General features: G+C 32.0%; 1 protein-coding gene across 1 annotated transcript; it reads right to left on the reverse strand.

Moving 5' to 3' along the window:
* Window positions 1-20,903: 20,903 nt before the first annotated feature.
* On the reverse strand, window positions 20,904-22,017 carry LOC131614915 (nuclear transcription factor Y subunit B-5-like). Its single transcript, XM_058886452.1, has one exon. The coding sequence runs from the start codon at window positions 21,960-21,962 to the stop codon at window positions 21,453-21,455; it is 510 nt and encodes a 169-aa protein (XP_058742435.1). The 5' UTR covers window positions 21,963-22,017; the 3' UTR covers window positions 20,904-21,452.
* Between the last annotated feature and the right edge of the window lie 1,440 nt (window positions 22,018-23,457).

Consider the following 23,457-nt stretch of genomic DNA (forward strand, 5'->3'; position numbering starts at 1 on the left):
TTATTTAATATTTATACTGACTTTACGTGACCCGTGCGGGCGCACGGGTCCTTTACTAGTTGTTAAATAAAAATAAAACAGGTATTTTGATAATAGTGGCCCGTGAAAAAAAGAGAAAATTTGACATGAAAATACGAATTTTGTCTCAAATAAAGATAATTATTAATTAAAATAAAATAGATATTTTCTGATTGTGACCCGTAAGAAAACATATTTTGACATTTAAAAATATAAATTTTGTATCTCAAATAAAGATAATTATTAATTAAAATAAAATAAGTAATTTGTTGATAGTGATTAATGAAAAAAATAAAAAATTTGACATTTGAAAATAAGAATTTTGTATCTCAAATTTTGAAAATTACTAATTAAAATAGAATAGATATTTTTTTTAATAGTGATATATTAGATGAAAAGTTAATTGTGTGCATGGCTATTAAGTATTATCCAATTTCAAAAAATAAATTCTTAATTTTATTAAAATTTAAAAATAGATTAATTAATATTTTTAATAATAATAAATAGATAAAATTAATCGTAAAAATAAAACTAAATGTCAATATTATATACATTCATACACCAATAAATATTTAATATGATAATAATATACTATAATTAAATATTTTTATATATTAAAAATGATTAGGAGAAAAAATAATTAGGTAAAAAAGATAAAATACTAAAATGAAGAGAGAAAGAAGAATGAGATGGTGAGTGAAAGAGTGAGAAGTGGAGGAAAAAGTGAAAGTTGAAAAAATATCAAATAGGAACTTGACACTCGGTAGCATTTAGTTAAAGTAAGGTGAATTAATTGAGATTTTAGGTTTTTATTACTTTAACTTTTTGCAAGTGTAAACAAATTTAAAGTGATGGGAATTATTGGTGGTTTGCATGCATGTTCTTTTAATAGATAGATAGTTGATAGTCGATTCAAATAGGTTTTTAAGATAATAATCTGAAAAATTAAATTATTCTTGAGAAACAACTTAAACGATCCAATGTTTTTTGAAATGCATGCATGTTGTAATTCATGATTTCCTCATTAACCCATAGAATTTGATTCAATCTCAAATACTTCAAAGTAATAATGATGAATATATGTCTTCTAAGTCTTACACCCGAGGCCAAAGAGGCAGAGGGTGGTTTCACCACATGTAACATTTGTGGCCAAAGATGGCAAGGAGTGGTCGCCACATTGGAATGAGAGGGATCTTGAGACTATGCAGACATGGGACTGCATGGTTGAAGGAAATCTTATAAGGATTGATGGGTACTACCTATACCAACAAGATGCATCTTCTTTTCAGTAGTCCATTCCATAAGAACTCCATAGTTAAGCGTGCTTGACTTGGAGCAATTCTTGGATGGGTGTGAAGGATAGAAAAACACTTAGAAAGGGGGGGGGGGGTTGAATAAGTGTAGTCTAAAAACTTGAACGATAAAAACAATTTGCACAGTTATTTTTATCCTGGTTCGTTGTTAACTAAACTACTCCAGTCCACCCCCACGGAGTGATTTACCTCACCTGAGAATTTAATCCACTAATCGCAACAGATTACAATGGTTTTCCACTTAGCCCACGACTAAGTCTTCTAGAGTATCCTGATCACAACCTGATCACTCTAGGAACAAATGCTTAGACACAAGCTAAGACTTTCTTAGAGTATCCTGACCACCACGTGATCACTCTAATTACAACTGCTTAGACACAAGCTAAGACTTCCTAGAGTATCCTGATCAACACTTGATCACTCTAGTTACTTACAAATTAATGTAATCAATTCTAAGAGTATTACAAATGCTTCTGAAAAGCTATAATAACAACAGTGATATTTCTCTTAACGTTTAAGCTTAATCTCACTAATATATTACAACAGCAATGTAGTGAGCTTTGATGAAGATGAAGTTTTTGAGCTTTGAGTTGAACAGCGTTTCAGCAAGTTTTTCAGAATAAGTTCGTTCAGGATTGGTTCACCTTGCTTCTCATCAGAACTTCATATTTATAGGCACTTGAGAAGATGACCGTTGGGAGCATTTAATGCTTTGCGTATTCCGTACAGCATTGCATTTAATGTTTCACGCTTTTGTCAACTACCTCGAGCCTTGTTCACGCTGTGTCTACTGACGTTGCCTTTAATAGCTTTCAACGTTCCTTTTGTCAGTCAGTGTAGCCTGCCACCTGTACTTTCTTCTGATCTGATGTTTGTGTATACAACGTTTGAATATCATCAGACTCAAACAGCTTGGTGCATAGCATCTTCTTGTCTTCTGACCTTGAAGTGCTTCTGAGCGTGATACCATGAGAACTTCAGTGCTTCTGCTTCTGATCTCAAGTTCTTCTGATGTTTCCATAGACCCATGTTCTGATTCTGCCTTGACCATCTTCTGATGTCTTGCCAGACCATGTTCTGATGTTGCATGCTGAACCTTCTGAGACAAAGCTTCTGAGCGCTGATTTGTGCATACTCTTTATATATTTCCTGAAAGGGAAATTGCAATGTATTAGAGTACCACATTATCTCACACAAAATTCATATCCTTGTTATCATCAAAACTAAGAATATTGATCAGAACAAATCTTGTTCTAACAATCTCCCCCTTTTTGATGATGACAAAAACATATATAAATGATATGAATTTGCGATCAGAAAGAGCAGACGGCTAAAGACAATTTACACAGCTATAGCATAAGCATGTGAATATGTCTCCCCCTGAGATTAACAATCTCCCCCTGAGATGAATAATCTCCCCCTGAAATTAATACTAGAATAATTTTATAAATAAAAGACTTCCCTGAGTATTTCAGTAGAGACGTTCACAGTGCTCGATCTTCAGAACATTCATGACTTCTGATTTCTGCTTCCATAGGACAGCTTCAGAACATTGGATTTCTTTAGATCCTCAGAACATTCACAGCTTCTGATTTCTGCTTCCATCGGACAGCTTCAGAACTTGAATTTCTTTGATCTTCAGAACATTCACAGCTTCTGACTTCTGCTTCCATCGGACAGCTTCAGAACTTGAATTTCTTTAGATCTTCACAGCTCCTGATTCTTGCTTCCATTGGGACAGCTTCAAAGCTTGAATTTCTTCTTTCATCACTTCATGCTAGAATGTATCAGAACATTGTTGAATGTACCAGAGCATCATCAGAGCATCTCTACATCCTGAAATGTTACAAAACAAAACTAAACGACAAAAGTCAGCATGAATGAGTCAGAACATAGAATATGTTTCAGAACACATAATTTGTATCAGAGCCATATAGAATGTATCAGAACAAATAGACATAATGTTTCAGATCATATTCTATCATCAGAATATCTGAACATTCTTCCTTCTTGCTTCTGATTCTGATTCTGAAGCTTCATAGCACTCAGCTTGCTTCAAGAATCCAAGAACTTGATTCATCTTGTTGCTTCTCATGTTGATCTTGAATCTTCAATTCATGCAACAACACAACTTAAAGCATAGAACTTTGCAAGTTCTGTTAGTAATGTGGGGCCTTTTTACTCGGTAACTGATAGTATTTAATCAAATCATTTATCATATATTTTCTCCCCCTTTTTGTCATAACATCAAAAAGAATATAAAGGATTCAGATGTAGAAAACGACAAAGGAAAGAAACAGAATTAAACTTTTCATTGAGTAAACAAGCAGGATTACAAAAGATGTATGCAGAATAACACATACACATCCAAAAGGATGGAAATATGAAATGTTGGGCTTTCTGTTCTTCCACAGTTCATAAGGAGTCTTATTTAGAATAGGTCTTATAGAGATTCTATTCTGAATATAACACGCAGTGTTTATTGCTTCTGCCCAGAAATGCTTAGCCATATTGGTTTCATTGATCATAGTTCTGGCCATTTCTTGTAGAGTCCTATTCTTTCGCTCTACAAATCCATTTTGCTGTGGAGTTCTAGGACAAGAGAAATCATGGGCAATACCATTTTCTTTGAAGAACTCCTCAAAGAATCTGTTCTCAAATTCGCCACCATGATCACTTCTGACCTTTATGATTTTGCACTCTTTCTCAGATTGGATCTGAGTGCAGAATTCAAAGAACACTGAATGAGACTCATCCTTGTGTTTCAAGAACTTTACCCATGTCCAGTGGCTATAATCATCTACAATGACTAATCCATATTTCTTCCCTCTGACAGATGCTGTTTTGACTGGGCCAAACAGATCAATGTGCAAGAGTTCTAACGGCCTTGAGGAAGAAACAACATTCTTAGACTTGAATGCAGGTCTGGAGAACTTGCCCTTCTGACATGCTTCACAAAGAGCATCTGATTTGTATTTCAGATTTGGGAGTCCTCTGACCAGATTTAGTTTGTTAATCTGAGAAATCTTTCTCAAACTAGCATGACCTAATCTTCTGTGCCAGACCCATTGCTCCTCAGAAACAGACATAAGACAAGTCACCTTCTGCTTCTCAAGATCAGAAAGATCAATCTTATAAATGTTGTTCTTTCTCTTGCCTGTAAATAGGATTGAGCCATCCTTCTGACTTACAGCCTTGCAAGACTTTTGATTGAAGATTATATCATAACAATTGTCACTTAATTGACTTATGGACAATAAGTTATGCGTTAATCCTTCTACAAGAAGTACATTAGTTATGGAAGGAGAGTTACCAAGACTTATGGTTCCAGAGCCAATGATTTTGCCCTTCTGATCTCCTCCAAACTTGACTTCTCCACCTGGTTTAAGCACCAGGTCTTGGAATGTAGACCTTTTTCCCGTCATGTGTCGCGAGCACCCAGAGTCCAGGTACCATGACATTTTGCTTTTTGTCCTCTTTGCCGCCAAGGATATCTGCAACAGAAATTATCTTCTCCTTAGGTACCCACAATTTCTTGGGTCCTTTCTTGTTAGTTCTCCTCAAGTTCTGATTGAACTTAGGTTTAGCAAAATATTTAACAGGAGGAACAACATGACATTCTTTAGGTTTGTCAGCATGATATTTCTTAGGATGTGTCACATGCTTCTTGGTGTGAACAGTGTTAAACTTCTGTGCATGTGAAGTGAGCCTAATATCATGAGCATGGCCATATTTGAACTGATCATACAGTGGCTTGTATGTGATCTTCAGATCATCAACAGGTTCAAATTTATGTGAGGTATCACCCTCATAGCCAAAACCAAACCTTCTATTTCCAGAAACACCATATATTATATAAGCAAGATGACTTCTGCCAATACTTCTAGATAAGAACTTTCTGAAGCTCGAGTCATATTCTTTCAGAATATGATTCATGCTAGGAATGGATTTTTCTGTTTCATAAGGAGATCCACTATCTTTGGATAGATTTAAAACTTTTTCCTTCAGTTCAGAATTTTCCAATTCCAGCTTCTTAGTTTCAAATTCAAACTGCTTTTTCAGCTTTTTGTACTTGATACTAAGATGAGCCTTGAGTTCCAGAAGTTCTGTTAAACTGGAAACTAACTCTTCTCTAGATAGTTCAGAAAATACCTCTTTAGAATCTGATTCTGATGTAGATTCTGATCCACCATCTTCTGTAGCCATTAGCGCGAAGTTGGCTTGCTCTTCTTCAGAGTCTGATTCTGATTCAGAATCATCCCATGTTGCCATAAGACCTTTCTTCTTATGAATCTTCTTCTTGGGATTCTCCTTCTGAAGTTTTGGACACTCGTTCTTGTAATGTTCAGGCTCATTGCACTCATAGCAGACAACCTTCTTCTTGTCAGATCTTCTGTCAGAAGATTCTCCTCGTTCAAATCTCTTTGAACTTCTGAAGCCTCTGAACTTCCTTTGCTTGCTCTTCCAGAGTTGGTTTACCCTTCTGGAGATCATGGACAGTTCATCTTCTTCTTCAGATTCTGACTCTTCAGGATCTTCTTCTCTAGCCTGAAAAGCGTTAGTGCATTTTTTAACATTAGATTTTAATGCAATAGACTTACCTTTCTTCTGAGGCTCGTTTGCATCCAGCTCTATTTCATGGCTTCTCAAGGCACTGATAAGCTCTTCCAACGAAACTTCATTCAGATTCTTGGCAATCTTGAATGCAGTCACCATTGGACCCCATCTTCTGGGTAAGCTTCTGATGATCTTCTTTACATGATCAGCCTTGGTGTAGCCTTTATCCAGAACTCTCAATCCAGCAGTTAGAGTTTGAAATCTTGAGAACATCTTCTCAATTTCTTCATCATCCTCCATCTTGAAGGCTTCATATTTCTGGATTAGAGCAAGAGCTTTGGTCTCCTTGACTTGAGCATTTCCCTCATGGGTCATTTTCAATGACTCATATATATCATGGGCAGTTTCCCTGTTAGATATCTTCTCATACTCAGCATGAGAGATAGCATTCAGCAAAACAGTCCTACATTTATGATGATTCTTGAAAAGCTTCTTCTGATCATCATCCATTTCTTGCCTTGTAAGCCTTACGCCACTGGCTTTCACTGGATGTTTGTAACCATCCATCAGAAGATCCCATAATTCACCATCTAGACCAAGAAAGTAACTTTCCAGTATTCAAAGTTTTCACCATCAAATATTGGTGGTCTAGTATAACCATTGTTACCATTGTATTGCTCAGCAGAGCCAGATGTAGATGCATATGTATTTGTTGGAATTTATCCAGCCATCTTTTACTGAAGCGTTTTTCTCTTCCTGAATCTTTTCTAAACACGGTTAAGTGCTTGCACCTTAGAACCGGCGCTCTGATGCCAATTGAAGGATAGAAAAACACTTAGAAAGGCGGGGGGGGTTTGAATAAGTGTAGTCTAAAAACTTGAACGATAAAAACAATTTGCATAGTTATTTTTATCCTGGTTCGTTGTTAACTAAACTACTCCAGTCCACCCCCACGGAGTGATTTACCTCACCTGAGGATTTAATCCACTAATCACAACAGATTACAATGGTTTTCCACTTAGCCCACGACTAAGACTTCTAGAGTATCCTGATCAAAACCTGATCACTCTAGGAACAAATGCTTAGACACAAGCTAAGACTTTCTTAGAGTATCCTGACCACCACGTGATCACTCTAATTACAACTGCTTAGACACAAGCTAAGACTTCCTAGAGTATCCTGATCAACACTTGATCACTCTAGTTACTTACAAATTAATGTAATCAATTCTAAGAGTATTACAAATGCTTCTGAAAAGCTATAATCACAACAGTGATATTTCTCTTAACGTTTAAGCTTAATCTCACTAATATATTACAAAAGCAATGTAGTGAGCTTTGATGAAGATGAAGTTTTTGAGCTTTGAGTTGAACAGCGTTTCAGCAAGTTTTTCAGAATAAGTTCGTTCAGGATTGGTTCACCTTGCTTCTCATCAGAACTTCATATTTATAGGCACTTGAGAAGATGACCGTTGGGAGCATTTAATGCTTTGCGTATTCCGTACAGCATTGCATTTAATGTTTCACGCTTTTGTCAACTACCTCGAGCCTTGTTCACGCTGTGTCTACTGACGTTGCCTTTAATAGCTTCCAACGTTCCTTTTGTCAGTCAGCGTAGCCTGCCACCTGTACTTTCTTCTGATCTGATGTTTGTGTATACAACGTTTGAATATCATCAGACTCAAACAGCTTGGTGCATAGCATCTTCTTGTCTTCTGACCTTGAAGTGCTTCTGAGCGTGATACCATAAGAACTTCAGTGCTTCTGCTTCTGATCTCAAGTTCTTCTGATGTTTCCATAGACCCATGTTCTGATTCTGCCTTGACCATCTTCTGATGTCTTGCCAGACCATGTTCTGATGTTGCATGCTGAACCTTCTGAGACAAAGCTTCTGAGCGCTGATTTGTGCATACTCTTTATATATTTCCTGAAAGGGAAATTGCAATGTATTAGAGTACCACATTATCTCACACAAAATTCATATCCTTGTTATCATCAAAACTAAGAATATTGATCAGAACAAATCTTGTTCTAACAGGGTGACCTTCTGGGAAGTTTCCTGGAAAGCGTGTGAGTGAGGATGAATCATGTTGAAAAGACTGGTGTTGGTTTGTGGGGTCGGTTGATCATCGCGAAAGCATTCTGGGACGTTACAAATGGTATCAGAGCCAGACCTCTCCCAATACGATGTGGTTCGAGGACGAACCATGCGGAAGCTGGTGGGCATGTAACAAATTTGATTTCCTTTTTTTTTAGATTATTATTGGGAGAACTTGATAACTAATTGTTCTTAGAAGCTATGAAGAGGATAAAGTAGAAGGAATAGTAGAAAATATGTGTTTACTATAAGAATATTAAATGAAAGACTCGTGTAATATTTTCACTGTGAACACAAGTTTTCAACTGTCTTAGATCCATGTTCACACAACTAGCTACATCGATGATAAGTAAAGAACCATAACCATCTGTTAGCTGCACATGAAAAACCATTTATTAATAAACAAAAAAACAACATCAACAACAATAACATCAACAACATACAACAAAATCTATCGACGACATACATACCTTTAATTAAAAAAATGATTGCCTCATTTAAACCCATAGCATCCACAATGAAAGGATGATAAACTGAGGAGTAAGCTGCAAACTAGTGTTAACTGAAGTAAATAATATGACCATCATGTCAACAAACATTCATCAATAACAAAAACAACATACAAAAACAAAATACCATAAACTATCGAACAGGAAGAAAATCATATAAAATCATGTGAAACATAATAACACCATACACGAAAACGAGATAATGAGGAAGAAGAAGAATACCTTTATCTTAGAAGGACAAGATTGATGGCTATACAATAGAATAAGAAAGCTAATGATGAAGAAGATGAGAGAAATTGTGTGCTAGGGTTTTGCTGTGAGATACGACGATACTTTTAAAAGCAAGAGTTAATTCACTTATATATGTGTAAATACCACATATGGTGAAATATAATTCTTTCACAGCAGTTGATTATACCAACCATGGTGATAGGTGCTTTAGTAAATTTTAAGGACAACTAACAAAAAAGTAGTAAATTGTTGGAGCTGGGATTTAAACCCTATAACTCCATGGATGTATAATCATAGTTAACTATTTTGACTGTAATGCGATGTATTTTCGTAAATATATATAAAAAAGTGTCCAAAAATGAGGTATTACCACAGTTTACTGTCGGACCGTTGTAATTTAGTTTTACCAAATTTATATTTCGTAGTAGTAATTATTCATCCACACACACTTATAAATCATGAACAAATATTATTGATTGGTGATTTGAATGTTGCATGTAACTTATCTTTACTATTAGTTAGACTCTTTGTTATTACATGTGATTGACAATATTTTGTAGAGAACATGTGAAACAAGATGTTCTCTCAAGTTGTGAGACATCCTGTCTCTAAGTGGTTATGGCACTTTGATCGAAAGCAACATGTTAATAAAAATTCCCTTCACTCTGTGAGACATCATGTCTCAAGCTATTTCCTTGGAACACAAGGTTTATTGAAGTATATCTTGCGCTTTTGAGATTTTTTTCCCTTTTTGTCCAATTAGAGATATGATCGTTAAACAATGATTTGGTTTAGAAAATACTTATCATGAATCTGTTTTAGCAATATTGAATTTCATATTCTTAAAAGACTAATATTTATTCAAGATTTTTTACAATCGATATTCTCAATCAACATTAGGAAGATTGATTATGTGCGCTTTCTAAGTGAAGCCGAATTCATGCCAAAAACCTACTGGGCTTTCTAGCTGGACTATTGTTGCTATTTGAGGAGATGTACTCTTTTGTGAAGAGTGGACTTGTACTAATAATCTTGATGTGTTTAATTGTTATTGATACTTTATTTTGTTTTGCTTTGTAATACTTTATTCATGGATCATATTTCTAAGTTAGAAGAATAAAGTATTTGAGTTGTATTAATGATTCTTCATTCATATACTTTTCTAATTGTGCAATCACTTAGGATAGTATTTAAGTGAAAGTGAGATGAGTCTCATCACAATAAATAAAAATGCAAACTACTACCTATTGCTAAGAACTTTAATTAGAAAATCAAGTACCAAAATGATTTCTCTTTCTAGAAGAATAACTCATTAATCACCCCTTTTTACTTGTTTCAATTCTAAGGCATATCTATCTACTGGATGGTGGAAATTCAAATCAAAATATTGTGTGGATTTCCTATTACATAAAAACCAGCCTTTTACATAAAATATTCTACAAGGCACTACCTCATACTTCATTTATTCAAAGATCCATTTGAAAGATTACATTGCTTTGAAAACTATTAAGTTGCGCTATATTTAAACACATGAGACATTGACTAATTAAACATACATTACTAAAATGTATAATCACACTAAAAGAGAAATCTATGGAGTTCAAGTGAAAGTAATTTTTCAATGTATTCGATAGAGTAGTAGTGCAATACATCAAGTAGTAGTGGAAGTTGTGTGCATTTGATACGTAGTCGAAATGCATGTTGAACTTAGGGAAATATAGTTAGAGATATTGCTTGATGTGCAAGCAATCTCAAATATGAATATGGAGGCCCTTATTTGTAAAATACACTCTTCAGCTAGAATTCAATAAATTCTTCTCTTTTGCCAAAATCGTAATTTTCTTTCTCTTCTCTCTTTTCTCTCAACTTTCTCCTAATATCAAATCTTTGTGTACGAAGGAATCATGTTGCAACAAAGGTGTAGTTGAATCACTCAAGTGAAGAGTGGAGAATAAGAATCGTGAATCAATCAAGAAAGCGTTTGAATCTTATTCTATCAAGATAGATTTCCAACATAATGTGCATCCAGGTAGTTGATGAGGTTCTTGATCTTGTAAATCGGATAGATATTAGACGTTCGCTAATTCCGCAACGAACATAGGATGATAAGCGACAAAGAAGGGAGAAGGGTTTGCGTTCGCGAACTCTAAAAAACGTGAAGGATGATTCCAACATATCAAAGAATTTATGTTTTTTATTGGTGTTTTTTTTATAGATTTTTTATTGGTTTTTATTTAATTTAATATTTATATTTATTTTTTTTACTCAGTATTTATTATTTTTTACTCAATATTTATTTATTTTTTTAAATTTGTTGACTTATTTTTTTTTTCAAAAAATGTACATATATAAAAGATTCAATCAATTTACATAACCCAAAAAATGCAAAAAAAGAAAAAGATGAGAGAAATTGAGTCAAATTGCGGGGTTATTAATAACCTCCCCTTTAAAACCTTAAGTGTGAGGAAGAGAAAATCATTTGTAATCGTAAGACTAAGGCATAATAGGATTGACTTTGGGTTGGATATAAGTTAATTGAAGTTTGTGGGGTTGTAACATTATGCAGTTTGGTTCGGTTTGTAAAATAAAAACCGCAAATCAAACCGAACCGCGCAGTTTGTTAAAAAATGGCTCAAACACATCCGAACCAAATGAGGTTTTTTACGGTTTTGGTTTGGTTTGGTTCGGTTTTGCGTTTTTCTATTGGGTCGGTTTGGATTTGAACACCCCTAGTCCTTCGTTTTTTTAGGTTTGAAATGGGTAAGATGAGTTATCTTCATGTGGAAGGGTGGGTTTGATAAATGTCAAATTCATTATGTTTCTCCGCCACCATGGTTCTTTACCTCTAAGTTCAAATCCTTTTGATTCTCTTAGGGTCTCTTTTGATACTTTTCTAATCTTTCGCGTTATCATGTCTCACATATCATTTTCACTTCTTTGTAGTCTATTGAAACCTCCATTTAAGATCTCGTGGTAGAAAATCATTTATTTTCCACCCTTCAAATTCTACCATTTGATTTTAAAAGCCCCCTATGACCTTTTCTCTTTGCTTACCTCATAACTCTTATATCAATAACTAAGCAAACTTTTCTATCTGATATCCTAATAAGAAAGAAATATATCTAAGAACATCTCGCCACACTCTTTGCATGAGATACTATGGTGATCTCTTTTCCTAATGCACATATTAGCTATATTAATATCGAGAGCTAGCAAAAATTTTAGAATGGATTTATCCTCTGCATTTACCTCCCTAAGTCCAGACACCCCATCCACACCCTAAAAACCTCTCAATACACTCCCTACGTGCCCATTTGGATTAGCTCCTAAATAAATATTTTCTCCTTGTGGTGTATCCCAAAATAAGACTTTGAATTTTTCCCCAAAACTTTACTTTAAAGTGGTCTTCTAGCCTAGCCTAAGGTGCGTAAGCACTAATTACATTAAAGGTTGTTCCCCTATAAATTTTTGGAATGTGATTTGATATCATATCCTTTTCATATCCACCACTACAAGAAAAATGGGCTCTAGCGACGTGATATTGCCATGTGAAAACTACTTCGCTAAAAAAGGACGTTGCCACATGATTTTCACATCCCTAAACATTTAAAATTAAAAAAAAATAAAAATCAGTTTTTGCCACGTGAAAATCAAGTCACTAAAAAAGAACATTGCCACATGATTTTCACATCGCTAAACATATAAAATTAAAAATATATATGAAAATCAAGTTTTCACGTGGGAGATTTTGAAATTTAGGAAAAAGAAATTGTGACCTGAAAAACACCTTGCTAAGCTATTTTGAAAAAGAAAACAAAAGAAAGGGGGCGACTACATGCTCTCTCTCTCTCTCTCTCTCTCTCTCTCTCTCTCTCTCTCTCTCTCTCTCTCTCTCTCTCTCTCTCTCTCCCCCTCTCTCACGAATCACTTTCCACCATGTTCTTATTCCTCTTTCTCTCTTCTCTCTTCATTACCTTCCACAATCTTCTTGCTCTTACCCCCTCACTCATATTTCAAAGAAAAAGGAAACACAAAAATGTTTCAAATCAGTCACCCAAATAAACGATTTCAAATGGTGGAAGTAGTTGCAAATCAAACATTACCAACAACAAAAATCTTTCAAATCGGCAATCTAAATCAATAGTTTCAAATGGTGGTGGTGGTTTCAAATCAAACAACAACAAAAACAAAAATGTTTTGAATCGGTAAGCCAAATCAATGATTTCAAATGGTGGTTGTAGTTCCAAATAAGCAACCTTAATCAACAGTCTTAAATCCATTGCTTTATTTTCTCTCTCAAACCAAATTGGCAAACTCAACTTCTAGTTTGGTTGTCATCGTTGAAAAGCCATCGACAGCGCTAATGATTGTGTGGATAGTACCTGTAGGAGGTGGTGGTTAATGGAAGAGAGGAAAACCATATGGTGGTGGTGGTTTTAAGAAACGTGACAGAACGTGGTGGTGGGGGCTTCTGCACCTATCCATATGTACATATTAGTGACATAATTTTCGCGTGGCAACACTTGATGAAATTGATGAAGATATAAATATTCAAAAAATTAGGAAAATTCTGTATCAATTAGAAACTTTGTTAAAACATGAAGAACATAATAGAAGTATAACAATAAAAGATTTAGAAGAAATATTAGTTAGACCAAAAGAAGTAAACCAACTAAAAATAGTTAAACAAGAACCGATAACTACATTTGTGTTAATAAACCCATCATCTTCATGGAGGGGATAAAAATTGAATACATAGAAGCATTAAGAAGATATAATATTGAAGAAATTATACAATTAATGGAACAATTACAAATAATAGAAGAAGAAAATAAACAAGCAGAAAAAAAATAGAAAAAATAGAAACTAACGAAGAAAATGAAGAAGTAATATTAAATTATAATTCTTCAAAAATAATATCCGAATCAGATATAGACGAAATATTTATGGAAAAAGGAGAAACAAGTAATTCTAAACAAAAAAGAAAACGTGAAGAATATCTAAATCCTCATAGTTCTTGGGAAAACTATGAAAATGAAACTATAAATCGAAGAGGTTATGCAAAGGCTAGTGGAAAATGAACAAAAGTTTCGAAAGAATTTAAAACTTACTATGAAGAAATTAAATCAAAAAAATTATTAAACTTAGACTGTGTAAGAAATTCAGAAGATATATTACAACGGGGGTCTAATGATATGATTATGCTTATAGCAACCCGTTCCTGTAGAACACTTTTGATTATTACTTGGAAGAAGATTCCGTCGAGGTCACACAGGAGTTTGTGAGTGTTTAGCTTTATGTATTTAAGAAATGCAAGTGGTGCAAGCTCAAGATAGAATGCGTCTTGCTTATCCTTAAGTCGAGAGCCCTATTTATAGTTGCTTGAGAAATAATTAACATCATAAAAAGAGGAACCTTGGATTCCCTCCATAATGAGTGAACTTCAGTAATCTCTGCCTCCTGGCAATTAAAGGATTGTAACTCTTGTAACGGCGGAGTCCTTCATGTGTAGGTGGTGATTACGGCTGACTAGGGCAAAATGGTTATGAGTCTACTTGTGATAACATTCACCGACCAATATAATTTGTCTTGGCTAGGATAAGGACCCTAACCGAGTTGGAGATCCAATCCGAGATGTGTGTTACTGTCGTGCTGGGCTGATAGCTTCTTGAGATTAGCCCTAACTCTTGTCCTACACCTACTTCCTCCTTCAGGTTCCGGCTTCCCTGATCAGCCTAAACATTTCCAAATATATACACAACTGATAATAAATTTTCTAAGATAAGCCTAATGGATGTCAAGAATTTAATAGCTTATAGAACAACAATAAATATGATGAAATTCTTAACAATTATTAATGATGAAACATGGCATCAATATAAGTATTAAAGAAACACATTTGAAAGAAATAATAGATATTCCTATTATTCATTCATCGCAAACAACTTATTCAAGAAAACAATCAGAGCTTTCCAGGCTAAAACTGGTGAAATTATGGATTTAGTTTGTAGAAAAATGTGTTATTAATTAATTTAGAAACGAGAAGAAAAATACCAGCACATTGAAGAATTATTAGATAAAATGTGTAGTGAAAACCCACTAGATCCTACAATTAATAATAAAAATATGTAATTAATTGAATTGAAACTAAAAGATCCAACGAAATGAATAAATGTAAATCACTGATATACATAAAATAAGATAGAGATGAATTTGATGAACATATTAAGCAAATGTGTGAAAAAGAATTAATAATACCATAAAAAAGTAAATATTCGGCACCAACATTTTATGTTGAAAATCATAATGAGATTAAAAGAGGAAACAGAAGGATGATAATTAATTATAAATAAATAAATGATTCTATGGAAGATGATTCTTATTTTCTTCCAAGAAAATATCTAATTATTGAAAGAGTTAGAAATATGAATTGGTTTAGTATTTTTTATTGTAAATCTGGAATCTACCAAATAAGATTAACAGAAGCATCTAAAGTCGTAACAGTATTTAGTTGCCCTCAAGGTCAATATGAGTGGAATGTACTTCCAATGGAAATGAAATAATCACCAGGTATATTCTAACGAAGAATGGACTCTATCCTTAAAGAATTCAAGAATTTTTGTCTTATTTATATTGATGATATATTAGTTTTTTTTTTAAAATAAGGAGTTAAATGACCACTTTTTTAGAATTAGTACTTTGTAAGTGTTTAGAACATGGGGTAGTATTAAGTAAGAAAAAAAGCTATAATAGCTCAAAATAAAATTAATTATTTAAGATTAGAAATTGAAAAGGGAAAAATAATAATACAAAAACATGTATTAGAAAAATTTCAAAATTTTTCTACTAAATTAAAAGACAGAAAAGAATTGCAAAGATTTCTTGGATTACTAACATATATTTCAAATGAAGGTCTTATTAAAAATCTTGCAGCCGTAAAAAAATTACTTCAACAAAAATTTAAGAAGGATGCTATTTGTCTTTGACCAAAGATGACAAATTACTTATTACTAAATTGAAATATTTATGTCAAGATCTTCCAGAATTATATTATTCGTCAGATGATGATCTAATTATTATTGAAATTGGTGCATTTAAAGAATGTTGAGGATGTGTTATAAAGGCAAATACCTCTAACCAAAAGAAAGAATTACTATGTAGATATATGTCTGAAACCTTTTCAGACATTGAAAGTAATTATCCTACTCATGAAAAAGAAACATTAGCATTAATTGGATGTTAGAAAAACACCGAATTTATGTTCTTGATAAAAAAATTATTGTTAGAACCGATTCAACTTATGTTGCAGGATTCAAAGATATTAATCATCAAAGAGCTTACAAGCAAGGGAGACTTATAAGATGGAAAATGAAATTAGCCGAATATAATTACTCAATTTCTCACACTAAAGGAGAGAAGAACGTGTTTGCAGATATACTTTCCAGAGAATAGAACGAGGCACATAAGAAATATTAAAACAACAGTTAGAGTTAAAAGAAGCACTCAAAATTCACAAAATAAAAGAGCAAGAAATGATCGGAAATGAAGTGAATATTGCTGGAGAAAGAAATATTTATATGAAGTTCTACTCAGCTCATATGTATTTCACAACAAATCAACCAGCAAAACACTTTGTCTTCATTGGAGTAAGTAATAATCAATTTCCTCTAAGAGGTGGATCTAAGGAGGAAACGTACGATGATGATCAATTAAATAAAATTTTATCTAATCAATATTCAAGTATATTATTCCAATGCCAAACTATTGGAAAGAATTCATGTGTAAACGTATTATACTAAACATCTAATATCATACTCCTAAGCAAGACAAGTGGAAACAGGGGCGGATGCGCATCATGTGGTAAGGGGGCTCAAGCCCCCACAAAGAAAAAAAATGTTTGGCTAAAAATATCTAAAGTTTTGTAATTTGTCCCCATTAGAAAAATATTTATTACAAATATAAACATGTTATTTAATAAAATAATATATATTAATACTAATTTTAAGTTTTTAACTATTATCGTTTGATTAAATGCACTTATTTAACATTAAATATATACTACAGTATAAAATAAAAATTGACTGTGATACCTTTTATGTAAAATCGTATATTCGAATTTGAGTTCTTACATTTTTTTATTTTGATGAATACTATAACTAAAATTTGCCCCCACCACTAAATATTCTTGGATCCGCCACTGAGTGGAAAGACACTAAAGGATAGAGATGTTCACTTATTGATAACTTTTGAGTTGCCCTTTTATGCATTTAATACGGAAGTAATGGATTATAATCCAAGTGACCTCAATGATCTATGTTCTAGTATAAAGAAGAATGAAAACTATACATGTGAAAGATGTTTCCAAGAAAATAATGCCGTGGAAGTTTCCAAATGTTTAGAAAAGTCAATGTGCCTTAATGAAGAAGATTAAGATGAAGCAATAATGAAAGTCTAAATGCATAGGCTTTAATGGTTTTGAGGTACTATGAGACCAAGTTACTAGAAACACCTTTGATAAAGAGGATAAATATGGAACTATTTGTCATATAGTCTTTAAAGTATTATTATTTAGTGTAATACTATAGATGAATAGTACTATAAATTATTGTAATAAGAAAATAATATTATAATATATCTTTAGGTCTATAAATAAGGACTTCTACGATAATATGAAGCAGGTTGTAGAAAACAACACTTTGTATTTTAAGAAACATATGCTAATCCTTTAGGATTTAGCTTGACATCTTTTGTATGCTTTCTTGTATCAAAACTACTATCAATAAAATTAAATTTCCACGTATTCAAGTATCATCCAATTAGTTTCACACACACACACACACACACACACACACACACACACACACACACACACACACACACACACACACACACACACACACACACACACACACACACACACACACACACACACACACACACACACACACACACACACACACACACACACACACACACACACACACACACACACACACACACACACACACACACACACACACACACACACACACACACACACACACACACACACACACACACACACACACACACACACACACACACACACACACACACACACACACACACACACACACACACACACACACACACACACACACACACACACACACACACACACACACACACACACACACACACACACACACACACACACACACACACACACACACACACACACACACACACACACACACACACACACACACACACACACACACACACACACACACACACACACACACACACACACACACACACACACACACACACACACACACACACACACACACACACACACACACACACACACACACACACACACACACACACACACACACACACACACACACACACACACACACACACACACACACACACACACACACACACACACACACACACACACACACACACACACACACACACACACACACACACACACACACACACACACACACACGTGTTATAATAAGCTTATATATCTAGTATAATAAAAAATAGAAAAATAAATAATAAATGATATTGAATATTTAAATATTATTGAAGAGGGTGAAAATTATGAAGGAAGTATTTTAATAGATCAAACCTTATTTCAAAAAATACAAAAGGAAGATTTAAATTTAACAATCGATACAAATATGAAAGAAAAAGAAAAAAATTAGAGGAATGATGAAAAAAGATTTAACCAAAAAAAATAAAAATATATATTATGGTAAAATAATTAACGAAACACCAACTGACATAGCAGATGTTCAAGGGCATACTTATATACAACTATTAAATAAAAAGAAACTCATGGGACTCAAGAAGAATATAAAAAAAATGAACATAGAAATAAAATAGGATATATTCATATAGGAGCAATACAAGTATTAATCAAAGCAACTTTTCAAGAATTAGATCAAACTTTAACCCTTGAACACAAATTTCTTAGAGGATGTTTAATGAAGTCAGTAGATAAAAGATTTTCAATCACTTATTGTGTTAATTATGCACTAACTAATTTTCACCATAGTATTACTTTTAGAAATAATAATAGAATTGATATTCCAGGTCTTTTTGAAGATATAGGAAAATTTTATTATTCAAAGAAAAATGGAATAACTAAGTTTGGAACTTTTATGAGTAAATCAAAATTTTTAGAGCTAAGAAAAAATCAAATACCAAAACTACTTAGATTTTATGAACTTGGAAAATTTAAAGAAAGTGATATTGATAAACTTTGAAAACAAGTAAATGATTTAACAACATATTTATTAGACTATAAATTTAAACCAAATGAGTATTGTTGAATTTAGTATAAGGGAAAAAGAAAAATAAATAGTTATAAAAATAAAAGAAATAGATATAATTTATTTTGATAATATTGACAATATAGAGAAAGATTTTTATGAAAAATTAAGATTATTTGTAAAATTATTTTATCAAATGACTTAAAAACAAAAATATGTAAAGAATATGAAAAAATTTGTGCCAAGCTATACTTTTTGAAAATGAAATAGATTATGCACTAGAAAGTGATATAGATCATGTTTTATTATTTGAAATTTTGTATGATGATGAATTTATAATAGATTTAACTTTAATAGAAAATGATGAAATTTGAGACTATTTAAATGATGATTAAGCTAAGTTATAAAATTATTTCAATAAATAATAAGGTATCTTTTTTGGTATCAGAGCACTAAGATTTAAATAAAATAAAATTAGACAATTAAATAAAAATATAAAAAAATCAAAGTTTTTCCAATTAGAAAGTGAGTATAGTAATTATAAAACTTAATGATCTAATTAAAAGAACAAGAGATCAAATAAAAATATTATATGATAGACTAGATTATTATTTAATAAGAGGAGTTGATGTTGAAATTGAAAGAACTATAAAACACATTTTAAAAAATAAAAATAAATTAGTTTTTTATAAAGCAAAGTTAAGAGAATTAAATAAATATAAAAATGTACGTCGCCAAGATACGTGGCTAAGAAATTAGAGACCAAAGTTAAAATTTAGTCAGTAAAAATGTCTCTATCATAACTTATTTTAATTGTATGCATCACAAAAATAGCTTAAATAGGATTATTTTTATCCACAAGTAAATTTTATCTTTTTCAATTGTAATTATATATATATATATATATATATATATATATATATATATATATATATATATATATATATATATATATATATATATATATATATATATATATATATATATATATATATATATATATATGAGAAAATGGTGATGACTGATAGTGTAAAAAGGTTTTACACTGTAAACCAATCACAACCATGAATCAGGACAAATTAGACTGTAATTTTTTAAAAATTTATATGACATAGCAAAACGATTTGTTTCTATTGGATAACAGTATAAAACTTTTTTACACCGTCAGTGCACTACCTTTAATCTATATATATATATATATATATATATATATATATATATATATATATATATATATATATATATATATATATATATAGGGCATATCATATGAGAATGTGAGAATGTAATAACAACCATTGGATTTATATTTAATGGTTGAGATTAAAAGATATTTTTTAAAATTTGATTAATAATTTTTTTTTCCTCTTAATGACACATGATTTATTAAAGATCACAATTTAATCTCAATCATTCCTTTTTCAATCTAATGGTTCTTATTCATTCTCACATTCTCATATAACTTATCCATTCTCAATATATATATATATATATATATATATATATATATATATATATATATATATATATATATATATATATATATATATATATGGGGACGACTCAAGTGAGAACACTTGGTTATTATGAGAAATGAGAACAATGAATCACGACCATTAAATTTTGATTTTGTTGATTTTAATGAACTCGATTGGTTTCTATATATATATATATAACTTTCGTTCTCTATTGAATATAACTTGCTTACAATATATATATATATATATATATATATATATATATATATATATATATATATATATATATATATATATATATATATATATATATATATATATATATGAAAGACCTAAAATATTAATTTATTAAAATATAATTATTTGATATTGAAAGTAGTGAAATTTATTTATTCATAAATAAACTGATTTTTCTAAAAGGAGCTATTTTATGACATTAAAAAATCTTTTCAATCGGCTTATATGTCTTTTCTGTTGTATATATATGGTGTTAGGTTGTTGCATTAGGCTCTCTGATGCTCTAAAATCTAATTAGGTTGTCACTTACAACTACAAAATTTGTCTTTCTCATTTTCATATGATGATCTTCACTATAATAAACTAGCTTGAACACAGTGCTTTCTCATCCTTAAAAATATCAGAAGAACGATGATGAACTTTAAAATTAACAACCAATAGATAAATTCTCAATTCAAAAGTCTAGATGTTGGGTGAAGAAGATCAAGGATGCAACATCTTCAGATCATTCATTTCAGATAATACTTATCCCTCTCATGGTGGAACTCCCAATAACTAGGAATTTTTTTATTGAACACAAAAATTAGCTTTAAATAACTCACTAGAATTAAAATACATATATACATATAGATCAAAACAGTTTCAAACCCAAAAAAACAAAAAACAAAAAAAAACATATAATTAGGACATATATATAGATCTCAAAAGTTAGGAGAAAACTAGGAAAAACAAACAGAATCAAAATCCCCTAGACTGAGGACCACTGTTCCTATTATTGAACAAAGAAGAGGAACCTTTCCTCGGACTTTGTTGTTTCTTACCATCATAATCATTACATGTTTCAATTTCATGACCCTTATTTTGGTTATTACCTCTTTCCGCATCCAATTCCCTATACTTATACAAATACCTTTTGAGAGGCTCAGCATAATCATCAAACCCTAGAGTAGCCATGGCCCAACAAACATCATCCCCGTTCACCGTCTTGCGTTTCTCTTTGTGACACTTGTCAGAAGCTTCACCAGTTACAAAACTGACAAACTCAGAGACACACTCTTGCATGGTTTCTTTAGCTTCTTTGGAGATTTTTGCATTTGGAGGCAAGATTTGTTTCATGATGCGACCAACATTAGCTATAGGAAGCAAACGGTCTTGCTCTTTGATTACATCATGATCTTCATCAGATGTGAAGTTGTTGGGGTAGTTAAGGAGTTCTCTGTCTGGATTTTTGCCTTTGGTATCACTCATCTTTTTAAGGAAAGAAGGGTTTGCTTTAAACCTGTTAAAGACAGACACGTTGCTCTCAGCTATGGTCAAGTGTGCTATTTATATTAGATATTTGGCTGTAATCAAGATTTTTTATTATAATTAAAGACTAGTGCATGGAGAATCACCATTAATACTTTTTAGGTATTTCAATTTAGGGTGTTAGTGATTTGGTTTGAATCCATTGTTACAAAAATATTGTTTAAAAAATTTTTTTTTTTAGTCAAATTATATAATGTTATGATCATTTCATATTTAAACGTAATTAATTTTGTATTGAAAATATAGATGGTGTTATTTTATATAATTGTTTTTTATTAATCATATAAAAAATAAAAATAAAAGAATTTGAAGACAGAAGAATGATAAATAGAAGATAATAGAATTGAAAAAAGTTATTAAACTTGTTTTAATAATGTTATTTATAATTTTAAATAATTTTTTCAAAATAATTTATAATTTAGAACCAAAAGAATATTAATAAAAGTATGTTGGAACATATGAATGTTAGAATAAGATTTGTTTCTACACCTCATCTCTAAGTTTTGATGATAACAACACATATATTTTATTTGTAAACAATTTTGTTTCTGATGTTTTCTTGAGTGTGCAGATCAGAAAACTCTGAATGATTTAGGACTGTTGTCTAAAGAATCATCAGAAATGTTGTTGTTAAAAAGACTACTCTCTTTCATTTCTGTAGGTACATGGAATCTTCAGATAAGCTGCTACTTCAGAAGTCTATCCAAATGTTGCTGCTCCAAACCAGAATCAAAGTCTACATCAGATACAAGCTGTCACGTCAAGATCATATGTCAAAGATATGTTCATCAGAAGAAGCTGTTGCTCATTGTTCTGAAGACATAGTCAAAGATCAGTTGAAAAGGATCAAGTCATAAATACAGTTTTAGTTAATGACTCATGTTCAGATATCTAGACGTGTTCCTCAGATATGTTATTGCACTATTAACTGAAGAAATTATACTATTCTGAAAGAACTTAAACACTATTGCTTGTGTTGTCTCACTGTCAAATCAACTATCTCTTTAGATACAGATTTGATCTAAAAGTGCTTTGATGATTTGGACAGCTTCCTTGAAGCTTGGTGATGCTAACTGAATGATTATTTCACCTTGAGATGGCCTGAATGCTCTTACCCTAATCAAGTTGCAAATGGAAAACGTAAAAATAGAGGATGATGATCGAGCTGTTACATATACAATGAGAGTGTTGCTACAGCTTCTATGTGGTTTATATGAAGTGTTTGAGTGATTGGTTTGCACAGAAATTGCTTGGAACTCAAAAATTACAAGTTTATGCATGTTGGAATTTTGGAGCTTTCAAGTGAGGTAGTGAAAATGAGATTGTATGTGTGATTAATTTCAGAAGCAAAGGCGTCTATGTATAGGCACATTTTGTGGTTTGTGGGGAGTGGGGCGGAATTAGAACAAAAGGTTGCTTCAAATTCAAAATGTGC

This window comes from Vicia villosa, linkage group LG1, assembly GCF_029867415.1.
Source record: "Vicia villosa cultivar HV-30 ecotype Madison, WI linkage group LG1, Vvil1.0, whole genome shotgun sequence".
NCBI classification, from domain to species: Eukaryota; Viridiplantae; Streptophyta; class Magnoliopsida; order Fabales; family Fabaceae; genus Vicia; species Vicia villosa.

What these genes read in the sequence shown, in the direction of transcription:
- LOC131614915 (XM_058886452.1), bottom strand. Translation starts at nt 21,962, where the DNA reads ATGAGTGATACCAAAGGCAAAAATCCAGACAGAGAACTCCTTAACTAC.